At 36.2% G+C, this 13,873-nt stretch overlaps 1 protein-coding gene across 11 annotated transcripts in view; it reads right to left on the bottom strand.

The window, feature by feature from the left end:
• LOC143358660 (dystrophin, isoforms A/C/F/G/H) overlaps nucleotides 1-13,873 on the bottom strand; it is a 930,016-nt gene that overhangs the window by 872,636 nt on the left and 43,507 nt on the right. For 10 of the 11 annotated variants that reach the window (XM_076795970.1, XM_076795971.1, XM_076795965.1 and 7 more), the window contains 9 exons: nucleotides 11,966-13,402; nucleotides 11,346-11,570; nucleotides 10,746-11,261; nucleotides 9,874-10,511; nucleotides 9,381-9,528; nucleotides 8,850-8,963; nucleotides 8,585-8,761; nucleotides 8,408-8,515; nucleotides 7,380-7,491 (listed from right to left, as the gene is read on the bottom strand). In XM_076795970.1, coding sequence (XP_076652085.1) covers nucleotides 7,380-7,491; nucleotides 8,408-8,515; nucleotides 8,585-8,761; nucleotides 8,850-8,963; nucleotides 9,381-9,528; nucleotides 9,874-10,511; nucleotides 10,746-11,261; nucleotides 11,346-11,570; nucleotides 11,966-13,402 — 3,475 coding nt within the window. The remainder of the gene's footprint in view (nucleotides 1-7,379; nucleotides 7,492-8,407; nucleotides 8,516-8,584; nucleotides 8,762-8,849; nucleotides 8,964-9,380; nucleotides 9,529-9,873; nucleotides 10,512-10,745; nucleotides 11,262-11,345; nucleotides 11,571-11,965; nucleotides 13,403-13,873) is intronic. The other variant, XM_076795975.1, reaches the window with a different exon arrangement.

Here is a 13,873-nt window from a genome sequence, read left to right as displayed (position 1 = left end):
ATTTTTATACACCCGGTCTGTTCAGGACCTACCAATCCTACTTCTCGCAAATACTAGAAAATTTGAAAATGTGATTGCTATGAAAATTTGTAGCGTTGCAGCAGTATTACCAAGTCCCAAAAATTCGTAAATTTTTGTTAGTCAAGACCACGCGAAGGTCAGCACATTGTAGGTCACTGACCTCGACTATCACCGTTAAAGTAATAACATCGGTGACCTTGAAATCCAGAAAAACAAAATAACCTTGACGAAAAAATGATTTCCACGGTAGTACGTGTTCCCTCGACCCAAACAGTTTGTCCTTATGACATTCCGCGTACTGTAAAACATAACGGAGCTGTCGTCTTGTAACAGAGTTAGTGGGACACCCTGTATATACAGGTAAAGTGCATCGTGTCAGCTCGAATCAATCTGCAATTCGCACCAACACCAACGAAATATTATGTCCCGCCAATGCCGCGGGACCATTCTGCTAATCAGCTTTACTTCGCCACGCCATGTATTACCGTGTAGTCAATTATTGGCTAGCAGCCGAGCTAATGAACATTTGAATATTCATTCGGCTCGGCGCGAGTCCTACGAATTCCTGCGATTCCCGGCTGCGCCGCTGGCGGCTACGAGTAACTTCGACGCATGAACTTAAATAAAGTTGATCCCGGATGACGGGCTGTTATCTTATGGTTTACCGGAGATAGCTAGAGGAAGGATGATATTGAGAGACTGCAGATCTTAATGCAAAATACAAATTTTCTGCATCTTTTACAACGAATAAGACCCACTTGGAAATTCGTTTTCCACTTGAATACAGTGATTTCTCTATATACGTCGCCAAGACCTGAATGATAAATGTCGCGAAATTATGCCCACTACCGGAGGTATACCCCGTGAGAGGCCACGAAGCTCGAGAGGCCTCGGACACCGAGGAGTGTAAACATAACACGGTTCGGCTATGTCTCTAGGACATACACTCCGCGACAAAAAGATAGCACATTATACAGATAAATGGTATTCAGCTTTTCAAGTAGTATATTACATTGTTTGTGACCTGTATACTGCGTAATAAGAATAACCAATTACTTCAATATGTTTTAACGCATTTATTACGTGAAGAAACAACTTTATTGGAGAATGTGTAACATTAAACGAAAAATCGGTGCGTCAAAATGATAGCACAAATTTCTTAAAATAACTAAAATATAAGAATATGTATAAAAAAAATAATGTTTCAATATTTCGTAACTCCGCCTTTTGTTTGTATAACTGCCACTAAACGTTTCGGCATAGATTTATATAATTTTTTAACAAACTTCCTGCTTAACGCTGCCCAGTTTTGTTCAATGCAGGTTTTTAATTCGTCAATTAAATTGCATATAAGGCATATACTGATCTGGCTAAATGGGCCGAACAATTTTCTATAATATTTAAATCTGGAGACCTGGCTGTCCATTCCAAAATTTTAATATTTTCCCGTGTAAAATATTCTTTTACAATCTTGGCTTTATGAACACTTGCATTATCTTGCTGATAAATAAAGTTTGCGCCCGCAATTTTGACAGCATGTCTCTTCAATTGTTCGTCGACTAAATCAATATACTTAGCACTATTCATTTTACCACTTACAAATTTAATTTCAGTGTGTCCATAGTATCCAATTCCCGCCCACACCATTACTCCACCACCATCGTGTTGCCGTCTACATAAAATTTGCTGTTCTTTACGCAAATCGTGGAAATAACATCGGTAGCCATCCGGTCCATCCAACGTAAATCTCTTCTCATCAGTAAAGATAACTTTTTGCCATTTTTTCTTCCAATGAATATACTTCTCAGCAAATTGTAAACGTGCTTCTTTATGTTGCTTTGTTAGCGGTGGTTTACGCATTAATTTTTGGCGTTTTATGTATTTACACTTTTGTATAATACGTTGTACATTACGTATTTTGGTATTTACCCCAGCTTCTGCTGCAATCTCTCTTGCAGTAGCAGCAGAATTGGATGCAGTTCTTAAAATTGCACGCCGCTGACGATCAGTTGTCACACTTGGACGACCTGTGCTCTTTTTTTTCCATATTCGTCTACATTTTTTAATAAATTGTAAATTACCTTGCGACTACGATTCAACAGTTTCGCAATTTTACTGATAGAACAATTTTCTTTACGTAAATTGTGTATTGTTAATATTTCAGGACCAGTCAATCTTTTACCGCGAGCCATTGTTGAAAATTTCACAATATTTTAACACTGGAACACGAACAATCTTAACTACTCGCCGATATGAACAGATTGGCGCCTTGACGCTGACTGAAAATATACAATTTTGACTTTGTGCTATCATTTTGACGCAGCAGTCAGTACTACTGTTTACGTTTTCGGCTTAACGTTCAACCTATAAACAGAAACCGAGTGTTTACCCTGAACAGATACAACCTATTGCTAACTGAACAATGATATATAATACGGGAACTGCTGTTATTCGATTATATTAGCGAGAATTAACAAAATTAGATAATGTGCTATCTTTTTGTCGCGGAGTGTATGTGTTGATGACAATTATCGAGAATTCACTTTAATTTTCAGTTGGTCGGCGTAGTAATGTATCGATGCTCTTCAATTCTTTTAAATTGCTACTGTTTCAATTTGCAGCTACTCAATATAAACGCATAAAATCCGCAATCTAATTATCAGTTGCTAGTATAGGAAATACTTTCATAAAACATCGTTGTATGTAAGATTCGCACATTGCATTCTTAGCGAATATGTAGAACGAAGCGTAATGTACCGTAACATAAGAACATGTAAAGTAAACGAATGTAATCAATTAATGATTACGAGACGAGGAAAATCAATCGGCTAATGCAACCAGTTTACTAGCAACCGAGACTGAATCTATAGAAGTGATTCGACTGAGTTATGGGAAAGGTAGCATGAACTGACGCTATTCACCCTACGTTCCTCTGGGAGACATAAAAACCAGCCCACCTAGATTTTTCCCTGATCGATTATTCCGATGAGAACTTGCCGGCCGGGCCTTGTCGGTCCAGTAATAGCGCAAATTCTCAAACTTTCATAACCATTTTCATTTTAATCACTCATCCAACCATCTGCTCTATCATTCATTACAGTTTTGAAGTACTGTGAAATTTTACCGGCTATACTTGCTCAATTCCATTATTAAAGCAACCTGCACATCCTAACGATATGCAGAGATCGTTATGCATTTTTAATAGACGTAACCGAATAAAACACAAGGGAAAGTTAAGATACGAAACAGAGGTCAGCACACGTATCATTTTCCATGCTTATGTAGTTAAACCGTTCCTTACAAGAGCCAGTTTCTATTCTCACAAATTCAATCACAACATTGCAGACGTTTATTCAGTTATAACATTTCCCAATGCGTGAAATGCAATTAAAATAATAATGTTAATCGATTCAAATGTATGCGCATATACAATGCGTTTCTATGCATACTACCAGACCCATAGTACGGAAAATAAAATTATTATTTTTATACTTTTACTATGTTTTTACTTTCTATTTTTAATTACAATTTTTATAAATTACTACACAAAATTTTGCTTTTTCAGAATACGATAAATTATTTCAAATGCAAACACCAATGGAAAGGTCAAATTTAAACAAATCGGTGACTTGGAGCCTAATAACAATTTAATAATGTTAGGGAATATTGTTGTAAATATCTCGAGATACAATGATACAACCTGTATGGATATACAGGTGGTTTTGTTTGTTTATGTTCTAAAAAGTTATGCAAAAAGAAATATGTCACTCCATTTGAAAAAAGTACTGGTGACCTTTAAGTCTCTGAAAAATGACCTTGAAAGAAAACGAGCCTTCTAAAATATTACAACTTTGTCCGGAGCACTGCGAAATGACCCACTCTATACAATATCAATGTAGTTAAATTTTTTAAATAAATCCTAATTTTTCCAGTACTGAATAAAACACCATTCTTGATGATTTATAACTCATAAACCAATTAATCAATTTCGATGAAATTTTCAACAGGCAACTGATATAAATCTACAAAAAACATTTTTAAAATTTTCGTTACAACCCCAAAAGTTTGAAAAAGCAACTTTTATTATTTTTTTCGTAATTCAGACTGCAGTTTTTCCAAAATTTCCATTACACATATCATCTGTGAAACTAATCTACCTGGTTTGGCAGAAAAAGTGAAGACGTTCGGTCCATTCATTCATAAAAATTTATTTACGAGACCGACTGTATATCAGAACTAATTGAAAATTTAACAGTTTCATTCGACCCCTGTTTTGGGGAAGAGCCTCGTGGGAACGTGTAAGTTTTTCGATGCATCTTGCAATAAATTGCAGAAGTGCAGTAGGATAATATTGTGTTGCGATGCAACAAAGAGGAAGCTTAAACCGTTTGTAGTCCCCGAAGTTCCGTCAGACGAGTTGTGATTTCATCTCGATGTTACACCGCAGAGCGGAGATGGAAAACAATGGAGGGAAGGAAAGGACGGTGGAAACAGAGGGTGAAAGAGGAACGAGAGAACCGAGCTATCTTCAGTCTGGCGATATTCTACCGCGACTACATTAGACGGCTTATCCGCTCATTATGCGGCCCGACGATCGCGCTTATAGTACAAACTTACGACCTTTCCGTTAAGCTCTGCGACGCAGGATCAACAAACCCCACGGTTCTTCCTTCCTGAATCATCGGGATTAAACCGACATGATTCTGAATTATGAGAGAATTTAATTCACCCTATTAAGAACTGTCCATCGACCAACTGATCTATATGTATGTGTGTCAAACGTTAACGATCGTGGCAATTGTTGCCAAAACTGTTCATATACAGGGTGTTTCTCAAATGATGGGCAAAACTTTAGGTATAGATTCCTAATGCTTCGAGAAGAAGATAAAAGTTATATCAACATAGGTCCGGATTAGTTTCTGAGTTATTAAAGTTTTTGTACCACAATTCTCGTCGCATCGTCTTAAAGGACCGTTTAAAGGCATGAACAATGTTTTTGAAGTAATCGCCGGTGTATGTTTACGTTCCGAAAACGTCTCGATGGCAGCAAGAATAATATATAATTAAAAATATGGGTTGCAATTTAAAAATCAAAATTTACCCTTATGGGCCTTTTCGAGGTCATCCGAAGGTCGAATAAATAACAGCATAATGTGTCCCTCATGAAACCGTACGAAACCAACTTCTATCTAAAACATTTTCTCATGTCGTTCATGTTCTTCGAGTTATTTGCTCTGGGAATTAAAAATGGAATAACATCTCAAATAGCATAAAAACAAAATCAATTTTTGTCGCATCGGATGCTTGGTAGTCTTAACGGGTCTTCTGTTTCTAAATATCCTGTATTATGATATATCTTGAATAATGATATGTATATCTTTAACTATATATGTTTTACTATGACGTTTGTTTATTTCCTAACGTAAAATCAAATTATTGTTTTGTTTTTATTGGGAAGGTCGAAGTAAATAATCAAATACGGTAGTAAAACATGTATTATCATTAGGCTGCGGGTCTTTATGCAAAATAAAAAATATTTGCACAGATAACAAGACACAGGAGCGAAATAAAAATTCTTTTAGTTATTTTATTAAGCTGAAATCAATACGCTGGTGCCCTTAAATATTTTTAATATGTCTACTGCTTTAAATTGTGCTTACCCATTTTTGTAATAAATGCATAAAATCCGCAGTCTAAGTATCATTATTAAAGATATGCCACAATCGTTTGCCCGCATACGCCAATCGTTAACTTACTTTCCGACCGAACTGTACGTATTTGTTATCGAAACGTTCTAAATGGATTATGTTTAGAGGAAGGAAGAAAAGTTCGAGCTAAAAGCCGGCTGACTCGGCAAAATTCACGGGCATCAGCGAGTCTGAATGCACGAATCCATCCGAGAACGAAAGAAGAAGAAAGGACACCGGTGCTCGGTGAAAAGACTGCACTTAACGTGGCGGATATACGTACATCGTTCCGCCGCACGGAACGGAAGTGATATGTGGCCACGCTTACCGGTACGACTAAACGCACTATTTCTTGTTCAGTCGCCGAACTCCCTTCGAGAATCCTACGACAGATCCGAAGGAGTACATTTAGCGAGAGTTACAATCGCTTTCGGCTCTGGCGAATTCCTAAGGGAGAGCCGGTCGGCAATTTTCTATCAATTGCTATTACAGTATTCTCTGTGTAACTGTCGTATCGTCCGGTCTGCCCAGCGACAGTTCTAGAAGAGGTACTACATTCTTTGTAGTGTGCCGAACATAGAGAAGCATAGCGATTAAAAAAGAAAGACGGATTGAGGTTCGGGCGTTCGGCAAACATCAAAGGACTCGTCGTGTCAGCTCAGCCTTGGAAATTCTAAAATGAAAATTTCTTATTTTTGGTTTTTCGTCCGTGAAACTTTTACCATCGTATTCGTCTCGTTTTTCTGATTGAAATGACACTAAACACGATACAGTTGCGATCATAATTACTTGTAACAAGTGATTGAAGTTTCGGACTTGACATTTACGGTAGAGGTACACAAATAATTATGATTGTAACTATATCGTGTTTGGTGTCATTTTAATTAGAAAAAGGAGACAAATACGATGACAAAGGTTTCATCGAAAAAGTCTGTTTGAAGTCGCTGGGAATATAAAAAATTGTTATGTGAACAATATTTTTCTAAAGAAAATTGTAAAACAGACTTCAAGACCAACTTATTTTTTTTTAATAGAATGTGGGGCAAATGTTTATAAATTCATATACTCTATATTCTGTTAACTTTTACTTCACACGCTTCCCGAAATTTTAGAAGTGTCATTTTGCTTTTTAAGGACTAGAAAGTATTAATAAAGTTCGAGTTGGTCAGAACTCCCTAAATGGTTTCACAAAATCGGATTAAATTTACTTTTAAAAAATATAGATTGATCAAAACAAATTTTTTGTGTGCTGTTTGCGTTTTTGAACTATACAGAAACCCTGCGTCGGTAACAGAGAAAGGTGCCATCTGTCGTCGAACAGAGGAAAGTGTGATTTGAAACTTTTCTATCCCGCGTAATTATCACGGTACGACATAAGCGAAACAAAAAAAAATCAATTTGAAAATTAAGAATACTCACGTACAAATAGTTTGTATTCATTATGATATTATTTCCATAATTTAGTCGCTTAACCCTCGGTTGCCGATGAAAAATTATAGGGAGTACGGAATTCCTTAAATTACTGTTAGTTGACTACGTTTACAAAGAAAACATTAATCGTGCTGTTTATTTTAATGTAAAAGACAAATTAATTGAAATACTTGGTTGTGAAGAAAAAATAAAAATGTTGCTGAATAAAACAATTTGTTAAATGTAAGAGAAAACACTTACCTATTTCCTTGGTGGTCACTGTGGCCGCACCTGCAGATTTCACTTCATGACCCTGTGAGTCGCCACTATTTTTAACAAACTGCCAATCTTCTCTCAGCTTCTTCAGTTTTTCCTATGGAATTTCAACAATATTGAAATATTGAAACAATATGAAATATCAAAATATGAAATCTTCTTCATAACGTCACATGAAAAATAAAATGCATTGAAAATTTTATTTCTTTCCCATTAGGTTCCTGAAGTCGCTTAATCCCTTGTCTAAACAGAAATAGACGACTACATCGCGCACCATTATTTATTGACTGTAATCGTTAATAATTTAAAAGCGAAACCGAAATCGTAATACCCTCACTCATGATTTATTTTACCTTACGGAATCAACCCTTCAAATATTTTACACACATCGTCGAACACGTTCTATGCACCGACATTAAAGATAGAGTAGACCCCTCTTGGAGGTCTAGTGTTGCATGCAACATGAGATGGCGGGAACAGAACTACAATGCTAAGGGAAAAATACTGCGTTCAAACTTGTGTATTTTATATAGACTTATAAATCATGGATTCTAAATACCACAATCAAAGCGTGGAAGTTATAAAAAGAAATAAAATATTATTAAATTTTATATGACGACTAGCAGAACATCGATGCGCAACTACTTGCAGTTTATATGATTTATAAAAATTAGCATGCACGGCGGAGTTTATGAGATAACAAAACAAAAACACAATCTTGAAATATTTTTATCTCATCCTGTTTCATCTGCAAGTACCTACTAAATTCGAAAATTGTTCAAAAAAGCTAAGCCTAAGGAACGCTATGTCTAGGAAAGCTAAGCCATTCTATACATGGTTCACTAGAAAAAAATCTGAGAGTAAATGTTTTTTAATAGTCAAAGCTGAAACACATAATTATGTCTCACATCACTTAATAGTGATAATGACGAAGAAAATAGTGACATAGTGCGATTGTGAAACATATTTAATTCTTTGGCGCCCCTTCTATTGTATATATTTTTTGTACTCACTTGTAATTCCACAGATATTGGTTGTTTTGCAGACTCGCACTCTTTCTCCAAGTTAGTATAGTTCTCCAATACATCCTTAACTTCCATTTCGCGGTCTTCTACCTTAGACTGTCCACACATGATTTAACGGTTAACACTGCTACATTGTTTGCAACTAATAGACACATTAGTACTTACCATAACATTATTAATGACTTCCATTCGATCTTGTTCAGATAGGTCTCGAGATATCGTTATTCTTGTTCGCGTTTCCATGACCCATGCCATAACAGCATCCAAAGTAAGAATGTATTTTTTAAGAGAGGCAAGCTTATTTTCAACATATTCGCGATGATTCGAAAGATTCGAATTAGCCTATAAATTGAATTTAAATAATTAGATTAATTTTCATTTATTATAAGATGTAATTCTTGAATTTCCGAAAATTAATTTGGAACAGAACCTTATCCATATCAGCAAGGAGTTTATTGCATTCGTCTTCTCCTGAAGGTGTTGTATTTTGATGCATTAAATTTTGCAATGATCTTTTACGGGTCGAAAGCTCTTCTTGCTTCGCCTAAAAACATCAGTTATGACATATCTTTTAATAGTAAACAGATATAAAACCTCATAAGCTCGGTTGACAAGTTTATGTTTGGAAGGAAAATATACAAAAAGGGAGAGTTCAATGCTATTTATGTCTTGGCACGGTTTCGTTTATGCAGTCGTGGCATGAGAAGGTATTATTAGGTTTCCTTTCAGTGTGTTTAATAACGTTACCGTGGACGGTGCAGAAACATGAAGTTTTTAATCAAGAAATAAATAAATTTTCTACAAAGTATTATTCATTGAAAACGTAAACTGCATGCAAAATTGATAGAAAAACTTTGAATTAATATACTAACGTGACTACCACTTTTATATAAATCTTCTTCATATAACAGAATCTGTTGTTTTGAAATGAAAAATAATATATTTTTTAAGTGCAACTTACTTTAATAAGTGACAATCTTATTGACAGAGAAGTTTCATCTGATGGATTAGCAGCAGACACCAGCAATGAATTTATCTGTTCCAAGATGTTACAAACATTGTCCAAAATTCTTCCTTCGGTATTCACTTTTCTTTCCATGGCGAAATTCCTTGAAATATATAGTATTAATATTAATATAGATAGAAGTTTATTAGTATACGTAAAATTAGCAATTCAACATAAACTAATCTATAATTTTGCAAACATAGCAGAGAATAAAATTAATTAAATCGAATACTTTTTGAAGTTTTCACACGAATTTCTTTATTAGATTTGAGATTATTCTGCGTTGAACACTACAGCACCACAGGCAAATCACAACTGAAATAGCTCAATAGGGAGAATAGCTTGAATGTAACGTGTCCATCAAAATCATTGAGCTACTATTCTTAAGATCAAACTACGAAACAGCGAAATAACTATAAATAATTTATACAGTGAATACGATGCATACTTCTCTTTTCTTGTATTTAATTCTGCCACTATATTTTGCCAGCGACGTCTGATCACTTCAATCATGTCTTTTAATTCGTTCATGTCTTCCGGCTTGGAACGAGTAAATATACTAGCACTCGAGACGTTAATATTATTAACGGTTCGTTGCATTCTCGAAATTTCTTGTTCCAATTCAAATATTTTTGTCTTTGATGACTTCGAGTGTCCGGAGGAATTCAGCTTCTTCAAAGATTCTTCTGTTCTATCTAACCATTCGGAGAAACTTTTACACGTGTGGCAAAGTTCCCTCCACTTTTCGTAGCACTTGTCCCAACGATTATGTCTTTCCACGTAGCACTGATTAACATTAATCCATTCCTCTCGTAGTTTGTCGCTCAATCGTCTTATTTGCTCGGCTTTATCCCTTCGTAGTTGTGAGGCAACGTTTTCAAAAACTGAGTTGATCTCCTCGATGCTCGGTTTCAAAATGTTCAAAGCATTACTGATCTTTTTCAAACAGTCTTCTTGGTTCGCGAACATTTCATAATCATCGCCATTCAACGGCATCGAATTTAGGGATCTGGTTACTGTCACCACAGCTTCTCTGATCTTGTTGACTCTCGTGTTAAATTCCTGCAAGTCTATCCTGCCCACATCCTACAAGACATGAAATTAAAGAGTAACTTTTACAATCATAGTTACTTATAACAGAAAATATGCACTAACGATCAAAATTGAGGAAAAGGCTATCTTTAAATCCATGGTGATTTTAATGGAAATATATGTTTTTCCCACGAAATTGTAACAGTTTAAATATCGACAACTAAAATCTAATAATCCCTGTATTATGATCGTTTGTGTGTTATGTTGCTATTATTCATTTATACACACCACTTCGACTTTTTTATCGGTAACATGTTTGTCCTTATCCTTACTTCCACTGTATCTTTTAAATTGTGAACTAACTTCTTGCCACCTGCTGTTGATACTATAACGCACAGTTTCGGAGTATCCAACGTTCAATCTCTTTAATTCAACAGCTAGCTCGTTCAGTTTATGAACCTGTTCTCGCTTAGCGTCAAACTCTACTATGAAGGACTCTAATTGGCCCTCGTAGTTATTCACTTGTTCAAGTTTCAATGGCACATCTCTGAACCAATCTTCAAACTCTACCACCAAGTTGTTATATTGCCGCAACATATCTTCGCCCCGTTGTGCTTGTATTCTTCTTGTTTCAATCTCTGACATAACTTGGTGCCACTTGCTCCTCAACTTGTCCTGATGTTCATTCTTTATCTTGTCAGCTCTAACAGGATCAGATGCGTGTACTGTCATGACTAGACCATCGCCTTTGCTAATCAGAGCTGCTGCGTCTGGTGCAAGACTGCTAACTTCACCTTCCAGTACCTGAAACATCAAACGCATGTAAATATATAAATAAAAACATTTAAACGAAGGAATACAGCAAAATTATATTGTATCTGTACAAACCTCAAGACGCTTTGCAGGATCTTTCTCATTGCTAATGCTACTAATGCTCATAAACATAACATCCATTCTATGTAACATTTTCTGTGCAGACTGTTCAAACTCTAGAATACATTTTTCCAGACCAGTTCTGGACAAGGACGTTAAAGCCTTGAAAGGTCGTCTGATACCTAACATCTTCGTCTCGGATCTTTGCTGCGATTCTTGAGACAACTTTTCAGCCTGTATCTGCGCATAACAATATTGTGAAAGAAGTCTTGAACAAAAATAAATAAACTATCTTAACACGTTCGCTACCAGCGTTATACACACATGTATGTATGATGATCACAATTTTGTTAATACAATTTTAGTTATTTGTATTCCTAAAGTTCATAAAATTTTATAACTTATAAGAGAATACGCAGCATTTAATGAAACAATTACGAAGGTTGTTGTCAAAACGAACACTGATAGAAAACGTGTTAAATGTTATTATATGCCATGTTAACCATCACCTATCACTATTCATGTACATGAAATCGTTTTATTATGATTAAATAATTGTGACAAGTTATTACCAACAAATTATATTACAGACGCTATCAAATTTTCAATGGCAACCTTGGTGCCATTAAAATTACCTTGCCCAAGAGGTGTTCAACATGTTCTCCTAAATTCGGGTCTTCCCCTTCTGAGCTGGAGCTTCCAACGTCATTTTCTGTGTCGTCGGAGAAAATTAAGATATCGTCAGTTTCTTTGTCGCTTCCGTAAAAACTTTCACAGTCCTCTAACGTATCATCTTTGGATGTACTTCTTGTGCGTCTGTACAACATAGTTCGGAGGCTCTTTTCAGAATCCAAATTCTCTTTTTCATTAGAACGTAGTTTGGAAGCCTGGGTGTCTCTATCGGATGCGGATTCTTTATCGTTAATATGTTCTTTCCTTCGTTTCGGGTAACCGATTGGCGATGGAAATGCTGAGTCAGTAGTAGAATTAGTAGTAGTGGCATTTGATTTTGATTTGGTTTTGGTATCGGTCTCTTCAAGGATAAGATACTCGGCAACGCTGTCTTTGTCTTTCCACGCATACGGTACGAGCTCTTTGGTACTATTTACATTGCAATACAATTGTACATTTGTCGACATTTTACTACTTTCTACTTTGATTAACCTGCTGCTCGAAACTTGACTATTCGATTGCTCAGGGTCTAACTTAAGTGTCAACTTCTTCGTATTTTTAGCAGAATATGGATCCACTGGTTTAGCTTTCTTTAAAATGGGGATTAACTCTCTCTTTTTATGAATGATTTGCCCTCCGCTAGAAATCTTTCCTCTGGCTTCTTTGTCCTCTGAGTCGGTGTCTACTGATTCTGGCTCCGTCTCTGTGTCTTCGACAATTTCTACTCTTTCGACAACCTGTGGCATCAATCCTACGCTAACGTTCGCACTTGGCAATATTACATGGTCTTCGGGAGATGCGACAGACTTTTTAATCTCCATTTCTTTTACCTCTACGATTCGGAAGGGATTCGTTTGCGCATTGTATTCGTTGTACGGTTTGGAGTCGCTTGTAACCAACGTATTGGAGGATACTTGAGAAAATAAGGTACTATTTTTCGACAAAAAGAACTCTTCGTCGGGCATGTAGACGTCTCTGTCGGGGGACGAAGAAGGCAAATCATCGTCAACGTGGACTACTTGAGGCTGAGAGGTTTGAACGACATCCGGTATAGAGCTCATGTCTAATTTTCGTCTAACGGTTCTACTAACGTCTACCATTTTAGCCTTTACTTTCTCGGACTTTGCGGAGGACTTCCTGCTTCTATGAACAATATCGATCGGCGAGCTCTCGGGTGTGGTTTTAACATTAATTTGATTATCGTCAAACGCAGGATTCAGATATCCTATACCGTATATTTTCTCATTCTTATCAATTAATTTGGTCTCTTTTTTAACTAGCTGCACCGAAGTTTGTTCCGGTTGTCTGGACGGTTTAATGCGTCCGTAATTGTCTCTCCCCTTAGTCTCTCCCACCTTACTCTTTATTAATAAATTGTCTGTGATTTTGTGGATCCATTCCTGTGAAAACATGATAGGTAACAGTGTATTCATGGACAGGCGACAGTTAATTGAAAGAGCATGTTAATAGTGTGACAATATCAAGCGCATGGCCGAATGAAAGTGACAATGCAGTCTCGTTGTGCAAACAAAAGCTTTTTTTCTGTTGCATGTGTATTTCCATCACCAATACAAAAAAACTCGGAGCACATTTTATGCCATTCCTTATTGCAGTTTTTCCTGGCAAATCGTGTTCAAACCTCTCTAGGAAATTCTATACAAGGGGAGAGACAATGTCCCAAATAATTGACCAGTAACAATGCATTGCCATCTACCAAAGGTGATATCTGTTTCTCCACTAACAACAAGAATATTGTATGTACATAGCTAGAAAACACCTCTTGGACAAAGTATTTCATACTTCACTAATACGCAATATAACTTACACATAGTAAATAGTGATTTGGTAGAAGTGTGCGTAATGATTAAACT

This window comes from Halictus rubicundus, chromosome 11 (assembly GCF_050948215.1).
Source record: "Halictus rubicundus isolate RS-2024b chromosome 11, iyHalRubi1_principal, whole genome shotgun sequence".
NCBI classification, from domain to species: domain Eukaryota; kingdom Metazoa; phylum Arthropoda; class Insecta; order Hymenoptera; family Halictidae; genus Halictus; species Halictus rubicundus.
The sequence above is the reverse complement of the archived record's forward strand: the minus strand, read 5'-3'. Positions and strand labels throughout refer to the sequence as shown.